The sequence below is a fragment of the Schistocerca cancellata genome, chromosome 11 (assembly GCF_023864275.1).
Source record: "Schistocerca cancellata isolate TAMUIC-IGC-003103 chromosome 11, iqSchCanc2.1, whole genome shotgun sequence".
Lineage (NCBI taxonomy): Eukaryota > Metazoa > Arthropoda > Insecta > Orthoptera > Acrididae > Schistocerca > Schistocerca cancellata.
In genome coordinates, this window is record NC_064636.1 from 58,739,447 (window position 1) to 58,761,747 (window position 22,301).

At 39.0% G+C, this 22,301-nt stretch overlaps 1 protein-coding gene across 13 annotated transcripts in view; it reads right to left on the minus strand.

Moving 5' to 3' along the window:
• The window catches only part of LOC126108118 (zinc finger protein ZFP2-like), a 205,158-nt gene extending 198,924 nt beyond the window's left edge, over positions 1-6,234 (minus strand). For 11 of the 13 annotated variants that reach the window (XM_049913354.1, XM_049913362.1, XM_049913361.1 and 8 more), the window contains exons 1-2: positions 6,159-6,234; positions 4,332-4,418 (exon numbers count right to left, since the gene is read on the minus strand). In XM_049913354.1, coding sequence (XP_049769311.1) covers positions 4,332-4,400 — 69 coding nt within the window. In that variant the 5' untranslated portion in view covers positions 4,401-4,418; positions 6,159-6,234. Of the gene's footprint in view, positions 1-4,331; positions 4,419-6,103 lie in introns of all 13 variants that reach the window. The other 2 variants (XM_049913357.1, XM_049913355.1) reach the window with 1 other exon arrangement.
• Between the last annotated feature and the right edge of the window lie 16,067 nt (positions 6,235-22,301).

Here is a 22,301-nt window from a genome sequence, read left to right on the forward strand (position 1 = left end):
GACATGGACTAGCATGGGTTGAGTCTAGAAGGGTTACAGGAAATAATATGTTGTGTTAGAAGGTAGAATCCAGATAGTGCCAGCTGTGCACTGAATGTAAGCACATCATGCTGGGGGCACTTTCAGCAAGTGGGTGGTCCAGCTCTCTTGGCAGTGGTCACTTCTGCAGACAGAACATGTTAGTTGTCATGCCTATGTAGGGAACAGCACAGTGGTTGCAGGCTGGTAGTTGCCACTCACAAGGTTGCTTTCACAGGTAGCCCTGTGTTTGTGTTGGAGACATCTGACAGGGCTGGAGGAAACATGCATGTCCTGCATGTAGTTCTGTTTCAGGGATATGAGACATGAGGCAAGAGGTTGGAAGCAGGGCTGGAGTGGCAGGGTAAATCCTGGCAGAGAATGTGATTCAGTTGCTTCAGTCATGGGTGGTATTGATTTTCAAAGGGAGTGCTCCTTTATGGGTATGTGGGAAATGGGGGTCGACCAAAGCATCCAATCCCACCTGTCGGCTTTGAGCCGTGATGTAAGGCTGTTGTGGTGTGTGACATCATGGTGGTGCGGAATTTAGTTTGTGAGAGTTGCATGTTTGTAGGTGTTTTGATGTGATCAATGGTGCTCTCTGGTGGTGTGTTTATGGGTAATGTGTTATGTAGCATATGGGGTTCATTTGAATGGTAGTGTTGCACGTGTGTGGTATTTGTAGTGACTGTGCTTTAAGCAGAATATTTTTCAGGGAGTTAACAATTTTGGTTTTATGTCGACGTTATTTTTTTGTTCGTCATGTGTGAATTTTGGTGAACTGCTTTTTTTATGTCCTTGGTAGGTATGGATGACTGACAAGGTCAACAGGTTTTGGTTGTCTGCGATGATAGGGGACTGTGTGTTGTCTCTAATAAAAATTCTTCTACTATTCGATTTTTGGATGAGGTCGTGAAGTGTTCAGTGTGTCGCGAAGAAATGCAGCTTACTAAAGTTCTGGCGTCTCAGACCAGGGACAGCTCTATGTGGAGATGTCTTATGAATAACAGGTCAACGGAAGCGGTTTGATTTCAATTTGTGGAATCGGGAGCTACTGTTGAGCTATGTACATCAAGGGATGTATCTGATTCCTGAGTATATTGTGTTTAGTGGAATTTGGGGAGTTTTGTGTTGTCGGTTTTTTTGGCGTTTTGTGTGGTTTAGTATGGTGGTGTGTGTCTAAACTTGTTTCTATTTACTTTGTCTCAACCCAAAAATCCCCAGTTTCCCATGTTTGTCCCGTTAGTTTCATTAGGTTTTTTGTGGAACGCGTGTGTTAGTTTTTAATTGTATTTTCATGTTAGTGGTCATGTTTACGTAATATCATAGGCGCCATATTAGAGTCATAGTGTATGGTAGTTTCCCCCATATTTGTGACATCATGGGTCGAAGCAGATGGGTGGAATCTGACGCTTTTGTATTTGTGACTGACAAGACAAGTCACGAGAGATGCGTTTCTGGGAAAAGGTTCGAAAGGAAATTTAGGCTGTGCTGGCCTCAGTGTGATCCTTAGCATATTCCTTCAAACCACCTTGCTTCCCAATATTCTTAACTGGTCGAGTCTCCTTATATTTCCTTTCCCCATAACACTGTATCAGAAAAAAAATCAACCTTGAACACCTACAAATTCTTTCATCACCACCACTAGGTTGTAACGGGCTGAAGATGGTGTCCCATAAGAGCAGAGATTCTCTCTTTGTGAGCACATTAAAAAATGCATGCACATAAGCTTCTCTAAATGGTGCAAATGGAAGCTCTTCCAACAACATATCACTCATCCCCATAACCCCCCCCCCCCCCAGCCTCATCGTTCACTAGTCTGTATGATCGACCCCACCTATTCCCTACCCTGCTCTCATTCTAGCACTGGGCACTGCACACACCTACCCCACAACTCCTCCTCCTCCTCCCCCCCCCCCCCAAGCCCCATACAGCATCCCAACACTGCACCTAGCAGCCCTATTGTCCCCCCCCTCCCCCCCCCCCCATGTCCTTTACGAATCCCACAGGCAGCACACCATCTGCTATCCCTCACTTCCCACCCCACAGCACCTCTTTACGCCATAACTCACTCCAACAGATTTCTGCTTGCATTAGATGTGTCCTTGCCCTAGTGTTCTGTACTTCATATAAATGACTTTGTCCAAAAGCTTAAATATTTAGCAGTCAATTCATTCTACCTACCTGCAACCAAAGCCCTTCTCAAATGTGTTGAGTAGGAATGTATCCTTTGTATATCATTATTCTATCCTGACATTTTCCATGTTTGATTTTACTTTCTCTGTTCTTTGGAAAACATAACAGAGGCAACTGAGTTGTCGACAACCAAGTTTTGCTTGTCACCATTGGACCAGTTCAGATACGTCACATGAAAAGCTTGAACAGCAATTGCCCAGTTACATAGCTTTGAGCAAGTGGACAAACAGATACATTTACAATACAGATGTAACACATGATATGAAGGTGGAACGTAGTCCTCACTTCTGCAGTTGTTCCAAAAAGAAGTGATAAGAGAAGATTATAACACCAAACGCATGTGTGCTAAATCTGCTGCTATTTGCCTTTACCAACTGCTTACATTTTGAGATCAATGGAAGACCTACAATACCACTAGAAGAGTGAACATCCTGAATATGAGCAGGACACTAGACACACCAAGTTCATAGAAAGAAAGGTAAGTGGGGTGGGGTGGGGGGTGAGGAAGGTCCTACTTGACGCAGACTGGCAGTTGACGCTAACAAAAGCCTGTCAAGGCTACTTTTATAACATGACATTGTCTAGCATCGGTATACATTTGTGTTTTCACTGCTTCTAGAGAAACTCTCAAGATGAATGATTCAGAGCAAATGACATCTTTACAGTGTCACATGAGTGTTTTGATCTAGCTACAAAAAACTAATTACAGAACTTTGATGAAGAAAGAAATTAAGGATATATTTTCAAAACAAGCTCAATGAGGAGAGAATTCTCTGTAAAATGTTGATGGCCACACACTGGAAACTTCAAAATCCTATTCTCAAAAATACTGAATCAAGAAGTGAGCTCTAACAGTAAATTTAGCATGTTTTAATTTGCCAGAAGCTGGAAGTGACATTCTGCTATAATCACTTCTTTTATGAGCACCAAACCCATAGGCATATGTTGTGTGTTACATGTGTCATATTTGAGCCCACACAGTATAACTCTGATTATAGTAACATTTAAGTAATTTATGTGATACCAAATATTTAGAGTGGTAATGTGAAGATCTACTGGTTAAAGAGCACTGCAAACATTCCTTAGTTAAAGCGGTAACACTCCTTTATTCTTTTAGTATTAGCATTACTACCATTTCCTTCTAAGGGTTGTAAATTATGCTACCAACTACACTTTCATTTAATAGTATTTAAGCTCCTCAAAGGATTTCAATAACAATTTTTGGTCTCCTAACAACTCCCTGTATTTAATAGATTCTGAATACCTACCGACAAAACAAAAACAGAACAAGAATGGTAATACTGCTAACAAGAACTGAGTGTATAAAACCAAAAAGATGAGCAATAGCAAAAATAATACACCAGGAAAAAAATATTGTAGGTCATGAGTTTATATTTCTCCATCAGGCACCATGACGAATAGACTGCCAAACATTGTCTTTGCAATAAATCCACATATATATACCCCTCTTGTCTGAGAAAGCAACTCTGGTCAACTTAAAAATTGACCACAATTATAGCATCTGATCAATTCGTCCAGCAACTGATCTAAAGTAGTAGCTAAACCATCTGCCCTCTAGCAAGTAAAGTCCTACACATATTTAACTTTATCGTGTCCATTAATAATACCACTTTCTACCACTTTCCAAAAAAAAAAAAAAAAAAAAAAAAAAAAAAAAAAAAAAAAAAAAAAAAAAAAAAAAAAAAAGGAACAACTAGACATTTACAACACACCAAACTAAATCTCGAAGTAGAAAATTAAATCGTAACAAGTGATTGCTAACACCACAATAATTCAAGAACATTTGACAATTTCCTAGTAGACAACAAACCTGTAACCATTAACTACTGGCATGCCAACATCACACTAACAATAAGCTACAGAAATTTTGAAACAAATTAAATATTGGAAAGCAGCATCATACACATGACACCAATCCATTGCCAATATGTTGCACAGCCAAAAGTTACAACTTCATTTGGTCAAGAATCAAAACCAACTGCCAGTACCAAATTTTGCATCTGACAAGGAGCAGGACATGTAATCTGCGTGTTTATACACCACACTGCAGAGAGAAATTAATGAAACAATGGTAAAAAATACAAGAAGCTATTTACCAAGGAGCCTGGTTCAGCATATACTTCATTCTTCTCTTTTTTCAGCCAACTAGTTCCCTTGCAGTCCATGATTGCCCTCCTAAGCCACTGAAAAACAAGAAAGCAGAAGTGATATTGTTCACATAGTAACTATTCGACATAGTATTTTCTGGCTGCAGCAAATGAGTCATCGCATATGAAAAATTTAGAAATAGCTGAGGAACAAAGAACCTGATAAAAAAACTGATTTACAACTTGCTGGTTATGAGGACTCTGCAGCCTCACTGTCATTAATGGAAAACAAAATTCAATTTGAGATAAAACAAAACCACACACAATGGATCGAAGCGTGTCAATCGATCCTGCAAATTCCTTAATACACAAAACAATTTAAGAGATTTATAATTATGTCCTCAGCAATGTATGCAAGGACAGAAAAGAATTATTTCTCAATCATACTGGCTGCACTTTCAATCAATCTATAAACACATATTTGCTCATGGTATTTAGAAAAGCACAACATGAAAATCCACCTATACAGACAGAACTTTCTTTTTTACAGTCCATTTAGTATGTATTTTTAACAACTGTTTCCTTATAGAGTCATATTCAACGTTATCCACCCAGTATACAGCAACGCTGGAATCTTTACCCAGTCACTAAAACACACACACTGCTGCCTCCGCGTTGCATGGAAAAATAAATCATTCTTGACTGTCAAGATTTAACACTGATTAAATTTGTCTAACAAGACTTAGCAAAATTACTTTCTCATAAGAGTACCCATGACAATGTTCTGTGATGCTTTTGTCGGTGGCAATTACACATACCCTTTAGGCCTTACAGAGTCAATTACATTTCCCATATCCTTCCACAGATTTAAACGTGTACATTACTACAAACAGCAGTTAACACTATTTACGAAACTATGGACCACGTAGGCACATTGAAAATCCATGGAAAACAACACAATGAATTCTCTCTACAGCATTCTCTTTCATCCCAACAGTAAAAATCTCTGATACTCTTTATTAACGTGTGCTAACAAATCTCGTGTATCGGCGGTACAACTGTTTGCGCTACAGCCCGGGCGAACTACAGATCAGATTACAGTAAACTCTTACTGTTCCTAGTCGTTCCTTTACAAATTTTGTTAGCGAACGTCGCATGCACAACGCAAATCAATATAACGATATGAATGCAGAGGATGTGTGAAATTCACGAGGGCCTTTTCTCGTCAATCAAAGTATTTCACATGCACCTTCCCTTTCTCTAACTACCACAGCATACAGACACTTTTCCGGTAGTTACAGAAAACACAAACTTTCAGGCGGTTCTTTTGCTAAATCACGGGAAACATTTAGCAATTTTACCGGACAGGACGAAAACAGCAAGCACAACACATACACACACGTCGATCTGGTCTTTTTCGTAATTGACGAACAGCACAGGTACGTAATGTGTGCACTAATATGTTTGTCTAATCACCTCCTGCTCGCAATGCGGAAACACAAGCTCACTGAAAATAACAAGTGCTTTGTTCTAATACACATAACCTGAAATAATTACTTATGAAATTCTAAGGCTATCCCAAACCATAACTAGAGGTGCCAAAGTTGATACAACAATTAATGCGGAACAAACTTATGGATCTAATGTGCCCATTAACGACACGAAACCAATATAATAATTATACGAACAGTTATTATAGCATCATTACAAGGCATTGGCAAACTACTTCATTCGAGGCAGTTAGCTGTAATAATAACAAAAATTAAGTACTGGCTTAGTACCAGACTCAATATGCGCCTTTTTTTGATTTCCTGTCCCTCTCACCAAAGCACTTACATATTAGACGGACAATGCAACGCAATTCCCTACAAAAGCACGATACGAACTGCTAAACTCTACTGCCATCTGCTACTGTGGTCAAAGTTAGTAAATGCGGAAGAAAGAACCTATCACGGAAGTCGTTCTAACATTCTTGGAATCAGAGCTGCATATCTGCTACGTAGAGAAATGAAAGTTGTTTGTTGGTTAATTTGGGGGAGGGGACCAAACAGTGAGGTCATCAGTCCCATTGCATTAAGGGAAGGTTGCTGAAGGAAGTCGGCCGTGACTTTTCAAAGGAACCGTCCTAGCATCTGCGTGAAGGGATTTAGGGAAGTCACTGGAAACACAATCAGGAGGCCTGGACTCGGGTTTGAACCGTCGTCCTCCGGAATGCGAGTTCATTGTGCTATAACTGCACCACCTCGCTCGGTCATCAAAGTCGTATGGGAAACTATATGTTTTTTATTAATTTTTTTAATAGTTGAGAGTATGGTTTCGAAATTATAAATAAGTGTTCAGTATTTATGGCTACTGTGGTTACACAATTTTTTTTAAAAATTATTCACCGAATCGGCAATATAACAAAACTTCAACTAAAACAATATTCCGAAAAATATGCCATACTTACTAAATTTTAAAAATAATACTACTAACGAAAACAGAGAGTCTCATGGTTTGAAGTGTAATGTTGAATGCATGATATGTCAGCTTAATGCTGTAATAGGAACCATCTACCAGATTTTAAACAAATTAAAATAAAACAATGCTTTATACAATTTTAGCATTCAGAGAATCCCTCATTCCTAACTTCAGAGCATATCAACATGAACAAAAGTGAGCTGGCCGCGGTGGTCTAGCGGTTCTGGCGCTGCAGTCCGGAACCGCGGGACTGCTACAGTCTCAGGTTCGAATCCTGCCTCGGGCATGGGTGTATGTGCTGTCCTTAGGTTAGTTAGGTTTAAGTAGTTCTGAGTTCTAGGGGACTTATGACCTAAGATGTTGAGTCCCATAGTGCTCAGAGCCATTTGAACCATTTGAACAAAAGTGCATGTCTGAGAGTTTTCTTAAGTTAATAGTGCTGTACGTGAAATAGTTCGTAGTAAATCATCGTTCATGATTTAAGCTCAGTGCACATGTGCAACTAATATGACACCCCAGATGATGGAATAGTGGAGTGACCCCGCAGTTGCATGTGTAAACACAGTTTTCAGTTACACAACACAAATTAAGCAACATTTATCTTGCAACAAAAAGTTCAACTCCATTCTACTTTGTGACTCCACTTACCATTCCCACCACTACATAGCGTCATTTGGCTGCGTCCTTTTGACTGAATTTCAAAGCACCATCGCTGTAATTTGGTTTCCATTTCGTCAATTCGTCTTGTGTGTGCTGTGCGTTCTGGAGTGCCAAAAACGTTTAAAGACCTGTCGTTAGCAACATTATTACAGATCCTTGAACTGTATGGAACGACCTTTTTCCGGAAGTACAAAAACCATCACTAAAAATACAGAAGTTTAGACATCAAGGTTGCTTAAAATTATGGATGGTTGAGCCTGAAAATATTGGCAGTGAGATTTCTGGGTAAAATTTAAGTGTATACCGAAAGAATAGACTAATGAGAAATGGAGGTGGAGTATTTGTTGCAATAGTCAAAAAACTGAAAGCCACCATGATGGCAGTTGAAGCTGCATGTGAGAATGTTTCGCTTGAACGAAAGTTTCAGTGTTCAAATGGGTGTGAAATTTTAAGGGACTCAACTGTTAAGGTCATCAGTCCATAAGCTTACACACTACTTAACCTAAATTATCCTAAGGACAAACACACACATCCAAGCCTGAGGGAGGACTCGAACCTCCGCCAGGAACGAAAGTTTCCAAATCATACTGTACTCATTGGGGGAACTTTAGTAATCCAACAATCAATTGGGAAAATTACAGTTTTGCTAGTGATGGGTGTGGTAAGACACCCTGTGAAACATTACTAAATGCCTTCTCTGAAAACTATCTAGAACAGACAGTTAAGAACCTCACTCATGAGAAAATATTTTGTATCTAATGGCGACAATAGACCTGACCTCTTTCAGGATGTCCACATCAGTGAATATGGTATAGTTGTGGCAACAGTGACTAACAGAGTACAAAGAATAACTGAAACAAGTATATATATATATATATATATATATATATATATATATATATATATTCAGTAAAGTAGATAAAAAAATCAGTAGTGTCATATCTCAATGAGGGACTGAAAGTTTAAGCACAGGGCAGCAGTACGTAGAGGAACTCTGGCTCAGGTTTAAAAGAGTAGTTGAGCATGCACTGGATAGACATGTACCCAGTAGAACAGTTCATAATAGAAGGCACTCTCTACAGTATACAGTTACTGTAAAGAAACTGCTAAAGGAAAAGAGACTACTGCCTAATAGATGTAAAACAAAGCTTAGAGCTGTAGATAGAGAACTGCTGAATAAAACGCATTTGTCTGTCAAGAGATCAATGTGTGAAGCTTTCAATGACTGCCATAGCAGAACATTGTCAAACGTTCTGTCAGCTGCCACCGTCGATTATCGATGCTGTGACTGGAGTGGAGCTGTGAAGAAATAAACACAGCTGAAGCGAGACCAGGCAGACCTCACCCACTGATGGGCAGGAATTGATGTCGAATGATATTTCACAAAACCCAAAGCATTTCTGGTGGAATGTAAAGATCTAAAACTGAGTGTAGCAAAGCAAAATCTGAAATACTTAACTCTGTTTTCAGATTTTTCATTCCAAAGAAAAACCCAGGAGAAATCCCCCAATTTACTCCTCATAACACTGGAAAGATGAGGGAAATAAGTACTAGTGTCAGTGGTGCTGATAAACAACTGAAATCGTTTACTCTTGAATAAAGCTAGAGGGCCCAATGGAATCCCTACAGATTCTATACCGAATTTACAGCTGAGTTAGCCCCACTTCTAACTAAAATCTGTTGTGGGATGCCTCAAACAAAACATGTTGCTTAGTAGTTGGAAGAATGCACAGGTCATGCCCATCTATAAGAGGGTAGTAGAAGTGATCCACAAAATTACAGTCTCCAGTATCCTTAACATTGATTTGTTGTAGAATCTTAGTACATATTCTGAGTTCAAACATGATGAGGTATCTCGAAGAGAATTACATCCTCCATGCCAGCCGGCAAGGATTCCGAAAATATCAGTCATGTGAAATCCAACTCATTCTTTTCTCACATGACATTCTAAAATCTTTGGATCAAGGCAGTCAGGTAGATGCAGTATTTATTTATTTTCGAAAAGTATCTGACTCAGTATCACACCTGTGCTTGTTATCAAAAGTACGTTCATATGGGGTATTAACTGAATTTTGCCACTGATTGAGGTATTTTTGGTAGGGAGGATGCAGCATGTTATTTTGGATGGACAGTCCTCGTTTCATGTAGTAATAACTTCAGATGTGCGCCAGGGAAGTGTGTTAGGATCTTGCTGTTCATAGCGTATATTAATGACCTTGCAGACAATATTAACAGTAACTTCAGACTTTTTGCAAATGATGCAGTTATCCATAATGAAGTACTGTCTGAAAGAAACTGTCTAAATTTTCAGTCCAATCGTGCTAAGATTTCAAAGGCATGTAATAACAGACGACTTGCCCTAAATGATCAGAAACATAAAACTGTGCACTTCAACACGAAAAAGCTTAGTATCCTATGACTATAATACTAATGAGTCACAGGTAGAATAGGCAAGCCATACAAATACCTGGGTGTTACACATTGTAGGGATAAGAAGTGGCTCAGTCGTTGGGAAAGCAGAGGGTAGACTCCAGTTTATTGGTAAAATACTGGGGAAGTGCAATCAGTCTACAAAGGAAATTGCTTACAAATCTGACATGTGATTGGTTCTAGCATATTTCTCAAGTGTGTGGGACCCATGCCAGACAGGACTAACAGGGAATATTGAAAGTATACAGAAAAGGGCAGCATGAAAGGTCACAGGTTTGTTTGATCTTTGTGAGAGTTTCACAGAGATACTGAAGGAGCTGAGCTGCAGAATTTGAAGATAGACATAAACTATCCTAAGAAATGCTATTAACAAAGTATCAAGAACCGACTTTGAATGATAACTCTGCAAATATATTACGACCCTTATGCATAGCTCACATAGGTATACTGAGGGCAAGATTAGAATAATTACAGCACATGCAGAGGCGTTAGTCTACTTCCCATGTTCCATGGCAATGAAATGGGAATAAACACTAATAACTGGTATTTGGACATACCTCGTGCCATTGACTTCAGGCTAGCTTACAGACCATAGATGTAGATATAGGTACACAGAAAATTGTCTACAGTTGTCATTTATTTGTGCCAAAAGCTAAAATAAGAATTAATCACTATGTCTAAATCAATGAACATAACAAATTGTTAAATTCTTAGAATAGTGGCGTGTGTACAGATTTATCTGGCACCTAAAAAGATTGTTTTCTGAAAATGTTTGGCACTACATGAAAAAAATCATACTTCAGAAACATATTATTTTATTTTATGTGTGTTTACAAAAGCTGGAAATTGACAATGGCTGGGGAGTGCTGTACTCACCACATGCCCCTCCATATCCGCATCTGACGATGTCTAAAGATTGAGGATGACATGGCGGCAGTCAGTACTATTGAACCTTCAAGGCCTCTTTGGATGGTGTGTTGTTTGTTTTTTGTGTAGAAAACAATCTGTATTTTCTTTAAAATATGTTGTGGTAATTTGCGAAAGTTGGGTAGAAATACTGTTATTACTGTGCTTAGCCAGTGTGACAACAAGAAGATATGAAGTGTGGTATCATTCTGTAGGTTGAGTACAAGGTGAGTACCAAGCAATTCTTACAACATGATCTGTGTGTTTTTAGTTAAATTATTTCAATAGGAGCATATATCAACTTCCTACTTTCGAAGCTGTTCATAGGTAAAGTTTTTGAGATTGCAGATATGAGCACAAATGGTTAATCTATATGGTGGAAATGTATCATATCTGTGCTACCTGGTACATAGGTAGGTTCTGATTGTGTGTAAGCATGTGTAATTGTGTAATTACGGGAAGGTGATTTGTAGTTTCACTGCAGCTCACTGAATTCTACAAATGTTGAAAATCAAAACAATATTGGCAAATGTATTGAGATCATAGTACTGGCGACATACATTTGAGCATCTATCCAGTGAATTTCAGAAAGGAAGTAAAGAAGGTTACTGATGGCAATATATTTTTAACTTGACACTACCTTTCAATACGGGAACATGGATATTCATGTTCAATTATATTATAGTCACTTGAACAAAGCATAACTCCAAAATTTATTATAGAGTAACATTAATGTTTTGTCATTTTTAACTGACATTGGGTGCAAGGCTGAAAAAATAGTAGCTCTCAAATGTGTTTTCTGGTCATAGTAAACAGCATCCAACAGAACATGCCGAAATTTAAAAATTTGTATTTGGGGACATGATATAAATATTGGAGGGACGACAGGTAAATGCCACATGTGAAATATCGAAGTGTCATTTGCGGTTTCACTCGAACTTATAATGCATCTTTATTATGAGTGTCTAATATGCAGCTCTACAACTGTGCAACATTTTTTCTTGTTATTCGAAAGTGGTTCACAGATAAAAATTTTATTATGATCGCTACGTCTGTAAACAGCATCCAGTATCTCATATAAGTACCCTAAAACTGTATTTTTGAGGACACTGTAGATGCACTATAACGCTGACATGCCAGTATATATCACCTGCAATTTCAGGCAAACTGGGTTTCCATTAAAAATTTGTGTTCCTCATCTTTAAATGGAGCTTGATACATGATTCAAGAAGTACTCTAAATTTGTTTTTGTAATTCAGAAATGATTTATAAAACAATTTTCATGTTTACATGGTAATTCTATTAAAGGTGAATTTGTAATTTCCATTTTATTCCTGTATGAAATCCGTTTTGGTACCCTTTGCATTTTCTTTCATGTGTAATTAATTCTTAACTCAATCAATTTGAATGCCACGCTGTGTACTACTACATAACACCTGCCTGAATAATTTCAGTTGACACTGCTGCTACACTCCTGGAAAGTGAAATAAGAACACCGTGATTCATTGTCCCAGGAAGGGGAAACTTTATTGACACATTCCTGGGGTCAGATACATCACATGATCACACTGGCAGAACCACAGGCACATAGACACAGGCAACAGAGCATGCACAATGTCGGCACTAGTACAGTGTATATCCACCTTTCGCAGCAATGCAGGCTGCTATTCTCCCATGGAGATGATCGTAGAGATGCTGGATGTAGTCCTGTGGAATGGCTTGCCATGCCATTTCCACCTGTCGCCTCAGTTGGACCAGCGTTCGTGCTGGACGTGCAGACCGCGTGAGACGACGCTTCATCCAGTCCCAAACATGCTCAATGGGGGACAGATCCGGAGATCTTGCTGGCCAGGGTAGTTGACTTACACCTTCTAGAGCACGTTGGGTGGCACGGGATACATGCGGACGTGCATTGTCCTGTTGGAACAGCAAGTCCCCTTGCCGGTCTATGAATGGTAGAACGATGGGTTCGATGACGGTTTGGATGTACCGCGCACTATTCAGTGTCCCCTCGACGATCACCAGTGGTGTACGGCCAGTGTAGGAGATCGCTCCCCACACCATGATGCCGGGTGTTGGCCCTGTGTGCCTCGGTCGTATGCAGTCCCGATTGTGGCGCTCACCTGCACGGCGCCAAACACGCATACGACCATCATTGGCACCAAGGCAGAAGTGACTCTCATCGCTGAAGACGACACGTCTCCATTCGTCCCTCCATTCACGCCTGTCGCGACACCACTGGAGGCGGGCTGCACGATGTTGGGGCGTGAGCGGAAGACGGCCTAACGGTGTGCGGGACCGTAGCCCAGCTTCATGGAGACGGTTGCGAATGGTCCTCGCCGATACCCCAGGAGCAACAGTGTCCCTAATTTGCTGGGAAGTGGCGGTGCGGTCCCCTACGGCACTGCGTAGGATCCTACGGTCTTGGCGTGCATCCGTGCGTCGCTGCGGTCCGGTCCCAGGTCGACGGGCACATGCACCTTCCGCCGACCACTGGCGACAACGTCGATGTACTGTGGAGACCTCACGCCCCACGTGTTGAGTAATTCGGCGGTACGTCCACCCGGCCTCCCGCATGCCCACTATACGTCCTCGCTCAAAGTCCATCAACTGCACATACGGTTCACGTCCACGCTGTCGCGGCATGCTACCAGTGTTAAAGACTGCGATGGAGCTCCGTATGCCACGGCAAACTGGCTGACACTGACGGCGGCGGTGCACAAATGCTGAACAGCTAGCGCCATTCGACGGCCAACACCGCGGTTCCTGGTGTGTCCGCTGTGCCGTGCGTGTGATCATTGCCTGTACAGCCCTCTCGCAGTGTCCGGAGCAAGTATGGTGGGTCTGACACACCGGTGTCAATGTGTTCTTTTTTCCATTTCCAGGAGTGTATATTGGAAACTGTAACTATTCAGAAACTGCAGCACCCCGATTACTGTGGTATCACTCAAGTGAAGCAACTTTTAGCTATGCCATAAAAGATAAAGTCGTTTTAATTATTTGGCACCCCTTTCCTTCACCCATACTAATTAGTGTCAGAAGTAAATCGAGCAATTGCCATTAAGGTTTCAGTGCTTCTGAAGCTAGTATGCAGTACTGGTAGCTTTGATATTTATACCTGTGTATTAGGATAATATGCAGATTCAGTTTTACACCATATCAAAGATCTCTATAAAAATGTCGGTTTTAGTACTGTTTGTAGTGCTAGAGCCACAGGAAGTGGTGTGTCTGCCAGTCCAACTGGCACCCATAAAGACTGATTCCTAAAAGTTATGTTGCAACTGTATAGTTGTAAATGAGTTACATTATAGCCTACTTAAAGTATTAGTTAATCTTATGTGCATTTAGAAAAATATCCTACATTTTCATTGAAATGCAGAGAGATAGTTGTGAAAGTTTGATCACAATATTAATGTTACCGTACTTAAGCAAAAAAGAAAAAAGAAAAATAGATGTGGAGTGTGATTTCATTATTGGTGAGTACCAAGTAATTTTGGCAACATCATGTGTGTTTTTATTCCAAACAGCATGTACCCTGACTGTGACTATATGGTATGTATTTTAACAGGAATATAATATTAACTTCCTACATTTAGGGTTGCTAGCAATGAAATGTTTGGCCACTGCAGTTGGCACATGTCATTGTTAATTTATACTAATAATAATAATAATAATAATAATAATAATAATAATGATGATGATGATGATGATGATGATGATGATTTTATTGTTATTCGGCCATTACAGCAATAGACAACGTCATATACATACTAAAATACAATTAATAGTTTGAAAGAAACGCAGGTTTGTTGTTAACATTGTAGTATTATATTGCAGTTGATATATTCTCATTTATTAAAGAATGTTTATGATGTTCCATTATATGATGCACAGTTAAGATTTCTGTCTAAGTAAGTAAATATTATTGTATAGTTAATGGAAGGTGATTTGTAGTTTCAGTGCTTTCAATCCTTCCCACTTCAATGGCCAGTGCTTTCAATCCTTCGCATTCCAATGGCCAGTGCTTTTTGTAGCTCTTACATGCGCCATTCTCGAACCTGACAGCTTACCATTTAGGGAAGTCTGTGTTAACTCGTGTCTAACTATATCCTTAATGTTGACAGACAGAAAAGTTGTAATTACCATGTTCAAGTAAGTAGGTGTAAAATGGCTAGTTCTTCATATACATTCCTTTCTGAGGTAAAGATTGTAGAGCTTTTACAGAAATCTTAAAGCGTAAACAAGAACAACAACGATTTCCATTACCATACTCTCTATAATGACAGTGATTCACTTGTAAATAATTCGAGTAAAATGATAGCGGAAACAGACCACCTGGAAGAGATCAAAACGTATCACACAATGAACAGTTCTGGACTGTAATGCTTATGTAAATATGCTTGCATGAAAGTGCACTTCTTGTTTTAACATATATCCTAATAGTTGGTCAGTGACCTCATTGTTTCCACAAAGAGGCTTGTGCAGTTCTCTGTGGCACGCTCTCCCCAAGGTGGTGGCGATTTAAATATGAGTGTAAACAGATGCCCTGTGTCTCCATTACAGAGTACAAAGCGTTAGACACTGACCTAGTGGATTTGAGGAAGGACGTAAGGAGGTTGCAGTGACAGTATAACTTCAGATTAAGTGTAGTTTTTAATAAAGAAAATGAACGATATTAGAGAGATTAAGTGTAGTTTTTAACAGTGCAAATGAATTGTATCAGAGTGTCTTTAAGTGCACCTACACAAAGCATAATTCCAAATTCGTTATAGAGTAACTTTAATATTGGCTCATATTTAACTGATGTGGGGTGCAGGAGTGACTTGCAACCAAAGTGACGCCACTGCAAGTGGCATAACAGAAACTGTATGAAGTTTCATCTGTTGGTAATTATAATTATTCTTCGATTGATTTAATTTTGCTTCAGGAAGCGATTAATAGCATTCAAAATACAATTACTTCATGTAAACCTTTTGTTAATAATTGTTACAAGTAATGTACGTATTTACATTGAAAAGTCACTTGGAACTTCGATCCTTGGGAAAAAAATAAGAAGATAAATGAAGCTTAAATGTCCTCTTTAAAAAAGGTGCTAACAATGACAGAAAACGTTAGAATGTAGAAAGAAAATAATCGTGTTAAAGAAATGTGCAAAGTGCATTAGATGAATATTTAACTGTCCATTTTCACATTTATACTACAAATTAGTTTAGAAATAAAAGGAATCCAGAAGGTAAAGTCACACTCAGTTTGTGCTTTGTTCCTCTCAGAGTCTGTGTGTTTTATTAACTTGAGCGTCTACTGGAAGCTTTATACTGGTAGAAGAAAGTCTATGTCAAAAGTTCATCAATTACTTTTTATTCTAATTTGATAATGTCAATTAAGAAGACTCCACTTTCAAAAGTTTCCTTGTATTGAAAAAGTACTACAGCCAGTTATCGGTTTCTACATAACTACCTCTCAAGCAGGTGTACAAAATTTTTGTTTTGTTTGTTCACAAAATTTGTTTTCTGATGGCATCTTTGTGATACTTCACCCCGTATTTCCAGCAACCTGCTCATTATACATCTGTTCCCTAAGCTTAAACTGGTACATAACTTCTCTGAAGTTTCTTATAATGAGAAATGAGAATCAGAGATCTCTATGTACTTTAAAGAAATAGTCTATAGGCCAGATTTCAATCTCAACTGTTTTTTATTGACCAGTTTCAACAGCTAAGTTTGTCACCTTCAGATCTTTAAAAACTTGTTAGGGTCTACATCATGTTCCATTGTGCATTCATCACTCATGTGATATTCACATTTGAATGGAAATCGGATTCCACATTCCACACAGGTTTGTCAAAAAGTTTATTACAAATAGATTTGTCACAAGTAAAAACATACACAGCTAAAATGCACCTTGTGGAACTTTCCGACACAGCATTCTTTTGATGCTTGTCAGTTGTTAAAAGTCATAATGCATAGTAAAAGTGCACACTTATGCCATTGTTTACATTTACGTAAAGAATGAAGGACATGTTGGAACCTTGTGACTCGAAATTCATAGTGGTGTTTAGCATCTCTGGCTGCTTGTGGTAAACATGTCACAACTAGTTCACTTGGTCTCTGCCACATGCCTCTCAGGGCAACACGTCTTTCTCCACAAACGCACTGTAGAAAAATGAAAGAATAAAAATGTGTTAGGCTCTTCATATTAGCTCGAGCTGCTCAAAAAAATTAGCAGTACCCTAAGGTTGTCTAGTTCTCTAGTACATCATTTACTGGTGTCATGCTGCTCATGACTAATACTCCTGTGAAATTTTTCAGTGTCAGATATACACATTATCTGCTATGTATTTACTATCAGATAGGAATACAGAGAAATTTTTATCACTGTGTAGCATACAAGCCAAATCCAATTTTTTTAAAATTGGTTTCTCACGTTCGTTCATGCTAGTCTCAGGAAGAGTTAAGTGCATTTCTCATCCTTCTAAAGAACTTTAAACCGAATTTTCTATTTTATGCCATAATGTTACGTTCCCTATGCTTCTAAATCTGTCCAAGGCAGTTTCGCTGTATATTACCAATTACATTGTCAGCGACCATATTAATCCTTCCTTTCAACTCTTCCAAATTAAGTGGCAATGGAAACAGGAACGTGGTGATCTTTGACTTAACCCCATAAGAACATATCATATGAAGCTAAGGGAAGTGACCGTGGGGACCACTGGAGAAGAGGGTCACGATGTGCATTTCGACACTGAGGCAGTTTGGTATCGAGATAACCATAAATGTCTTCACGAAAGTAAGGTGGAGCATTGTCTAGCTGCAAAATGAACTCTTCACTTGCCTGCTGTACTTCTGGCATAAGCCACAGCTGCAGTGTGTGTAGGTACACGAAACCAGTCACAGTTTTCTCCAGGAATAAAATTAGTCTGTAAACTTTTGAAGAGGACATGGCACAAAAGACGTTAATGTTAGGTGAACCACGAATTTCTTCTGTAGTGTTGTGTGGTTGATTGACCTTTCAGGACACACAAAATTTGGCTTCATCACTGAAAACCAACATTATCAAAAACTGTCTTCCACTTGTAGTCTCTTGAAGTCGTTACTTGTAGCTGGTATTGTTTTAAGCCTGTATTACATGATGTACCTAATATGTAGTCCTAGACCTATGCAGCAGAGCCCCAAGCGTACATTGGTTAATGTCACTTGATTACATTATGCAGACAGAATAGTCCTGGTGTGAGTCCAGGCATTCACACTAGATGGTAATTATGCGCAAATCTTGAGGTGGGCTGTCTGACTTCTTGTAAAGGTGTTCATTCAAATTAAAAATGTCTGAGAACACGAAGTTTCTATTTACTAAGTAATTGTTTCTATTTCTCGTCATTATTATTTATTAATTAATTGTTGTTCTCTTATGTAACAATCATGGAACTATATCTGTTCTCAATTATGGGCTTAACTGTTTGTTTTACGTTATGACATATGACATCACAAGAATATGTTTGTCTGAACTGTGCTGTTACAGAATTATGCACATGGAGGATGCAGTTGTTTTTGGAACTACTGGACAGGCAGTGTTTGTCACTCTTAGGATTAGGGCAGTATAATGATGAGCACAAGCCAGATATTGTTAGATTCAAACCAGGCTGGGAAAAAGGGAGGAAGGTGATGGTATGTATTCCCTACTGATGAAGGAACTGACGCAGATCTGCAGGAATTCTGGAACTTCGTGAGAATGGGGCGGCTTATTTCGACAAGCAGCTGTCAATGATACAGGAAGTAATTCACTCAACTGATATAGTAATTTCACCATTGTGACATAATCGCGTACACAAACAGTGATGCAATGACGTCAATTGCCTTTTATTCCAGTCTCTGATCACAATATCAATTCTTTAGACAAAGACTGGTTACCATCCGTAATGACCATTCTCAGATCTCTTTTACACCATGTCCTAAAGTGATAAGACCATAATGCTGTCATCAAAACATATAAACATATAAATATGAGTAGCCAGTTGCAATCATCACTATGTGGACGATGTGGCCTATTCTACACCTTATTTTAGATCCATGTGATGATGTAGTGCTGATTATATTTATATGTTTTGATGATGCCGTTATGGCCTTATCACTTTAGGGCATGGTGTAAAAAAGATCTGAGGATGGTCATTATGGACTGAAACTGGTGATTGTCTAAAGAATTGATATTGTGATCAGAGACTGAAATAAAAAACATTTGATACAGTAATGTTAGAGACACCTTCATCTAGTCAGAAGTAAGACTTAAACCATTTAATCATTTTTTCTCATTTTTTAATCGAGCACCCTCACCTACTCTTGCCAGTTTCTCGTTCCTGGCATGTTGAAATATAGCAAAAGATGAAATCAAATGAAACATGACCTTTCAGCAATTATGGCACTACGTATAGAAATCGAAAGTACAGATATAATGTTATATACTTAATTACTCACAACTAAACGTTTGCCGATGACTTTAATGTGATACAGTGGGTTGTGATGACCATACAGACACGTTTCCTTACCAAACACATGATTTATACCACAAAATGCTTGTTTATTTCTTTCTATTTGCAGGATACGAAATAATCAGTACAAAGACTCTTTTCCGGTAACAATTTGTGTAAAAGAAAGTTTGTTGGCAAAATATAGCTTTTGTTTAATTATTACATTTATGAAAATTTAATCGCTGAAAACTGTGGTAAATTTACACTATGGAAACCTGAAGTGCAAGTGCGTTTAAAATAAGTTGCGACTCTCAACAGTTCAGTATGGACCGAGTGGAGAGAAGTGCAGCTTGCCGGTGTGTCCTGGGCGGGTGAGCAGGTGACCCCAGTGTAATGCCAGTACAGACCTACGCGGCGCAGAACCAGTTAGGCTCGCTTAACTGCAACTCAAGCCAGACAATCTGCGATCTTTCTGAAACGATTTTAAAGAAACTATTCGGTAGTAAACGCTCATTGTCGTGCATCTTATAACTTAATGCGCCAGTTTCAAGATGAAACACCTAGCATTTCGTTAATGGTCATATTTATTGTGATATTTCGCTAGTAGGTGAACTACGCAAGAAATTCTTAGTTTGCAGTGAAAAATAGGTACCGCTATGAATCTGTGTTTGATTCTTGTCAGATTACATGTTGCTGTGTATTAAATGTAGATAATATATTGAATTATTCTTTAAACTTGGAAGTATATCGCTGTCTGTTTCCAGTCTCGAGAAAATAGAATGTATTTAAAGCGCTCCATCACGACCTCGTGTGTCAGTGAAATACTAGAACGACGTATTCAAAACTTCCTCGTACGTCACAAATGGTCTGAGATATCGAAACAAGATTTTGTCAAATGATAGCACTAGAGTGTTTTGGCATGTGATTGATATGTGAAACTTCCATTTCTGCCTCGCTCTTCAAGCGACTCCTGGCTTTTTGATTGAAATAACGTAATTATTGAGAACCATAGATAACTTGTGAAACGAGAACTGCCGTAGGTTTTGTAACAGTACAAGTAAAGAAGTTACAAGTTTATCTCTATACTGGGGACTCGGCTGTTCCGCAAACTATTGACTGGACTTGCACTTAGTTGTTAGTTTAATAATCCATTATGTCATTATTCTGCCGCAATTTCAACTGTATTAGTCCAGTAACCGGGTGCTTTTGCTTGCAAAAGCTGGGATAGAATATTTAATTTTTCCATTTTGTGCATATAGTTGAGAGCATGTATAATCCAAGTTTTCGACTTCTAAAACTCTCCGGACAAATTTTGTGGACAGAAAACCACGGAATTTTGGTACTTTTTTCGGGTTTTCACCTTTACTCGGTCACTATGGATGCTACTCAGAATTTTACTATTACCAAAATGAAGGAGCATTAAATTTTACATCGAATGATTATGTAAATGCCAATATCGGTGTAGCAATCTGGCTGCAGTAAGTTGTCAAAGTTCGTTCATTTTTAGCAACTGGTCTAAAAAGTCGTCTTCAACTCCTGTAACTCAAAAATGCCTACTCCAAATGGAAAACGTCACCAAAGTTGTAGAGCATGAAATTTCATATTACGAAAGCATCTAGTTTTGCTGTTTTAGGCGCTGTTAAGTGTTCATACTATTGAACCCAAAGGTATCACTTTTTTTTTATAACCAAAGTTATTCAATGAAATGAATTTCCCGCGGGAAGACGGCTCTCTAATGAGCACATATGTGCTTCTACGTACATCTTTTCATGTTTCTTCATTCGTGTGTATTTTTATTCATTTTTATCCATCACTTTATTGGTGACAGTGGGTTCCTAAAATGAAAACCAAGTACGTAGTAATGGCCAGTTTTTGTTTACATACGAATAATACACAAGTATGTACAAATGAACAAATAAAAGCGCATGAGAGTATTTAAAGAAGCACAATTTAAATAACAGAAGTTCACATTGCATCAAATTTCAATTCTATCGAGGTCGTTTGGGAGACTGCAGCAGTTACTGGTCCAGCGTCCGATCTTCAGGATCCATTACGACACGTTTACCACTTCCTTGCCCTGTAAGTTATCTTCGATCTCTTCTTCAGCCCTGTTGAACGCAATTTTTGTGGCATTCATGCAAGATAAACCACAACAGTATTTGTATCTGGAGGAGTAGTTCTGTCCATATTTGCGGCATCCACGTATTGCTGTGCATCCTGTTTTGCAAGTGTAGGAAACCATCTTCAGTAGCGTGAGTGCTGCCGCATCTTTCCTCATCGCCATGGGAAACAAGCCTGATAAGTTTTCCTTCCAGCCCAGCTGGCATGGATCGGTTTTCTTCCCCAGTCAAGATTGAACCTGATGGTGGGATCGCAATGGGTGGCGCCTTGCTGCGTCCGATGCTGCCAGTAGCCTTTCAAGTCTGGGAGATTTTCTCTGGGAAGACTTTACGAAAAGCTCATAGAAAGATACACAGTTGAAATTCCCATAAAGTGCTAACGTCATCTGTTCTCCTACCTGTGCTATAACGTCTCGAGAGACTAATGTGTTAACGAATTCAGCACCTTGCACTTTGATGTGTGGCTGTTGCTCCATAAGGCTTATTAATTTCCTTTTTCATTCGCCAAAAACAGTAGAAGGTGTGGTACCGCATCTTGTAAGGCATAACTGAAAAAGCAGATGCAGGATACAAAGTGAAAGAATTACTGGAGTACCACACTCCTGCTGCATTTCCCTCTTCCCTGTTTATGGAAGCACAAGTTGTTGTAGTTGTTTTGTCGACCCATTAGGAGAACAAGCAAGTCATTGTACAAGCTCACGACTGCCACACTGTCAGACTCAGCAACTTGGGAAATAGCCGTTTTCACAATTAATGAATCCACATCTTCTGCCTGTTGCATTTTAATATCTCCATCCTCAAAATATTTCATATAGATGATTCCAATCTTTTCTTTGACGTGCCAAGCAACCTTATGGTGTAAGTGACCTCCATTCACAACAAGGCTTTTTATTTTGTGTAGTTCATTCTGTTGGAGAAGTGTGAATGCATCATAGCAATATGATT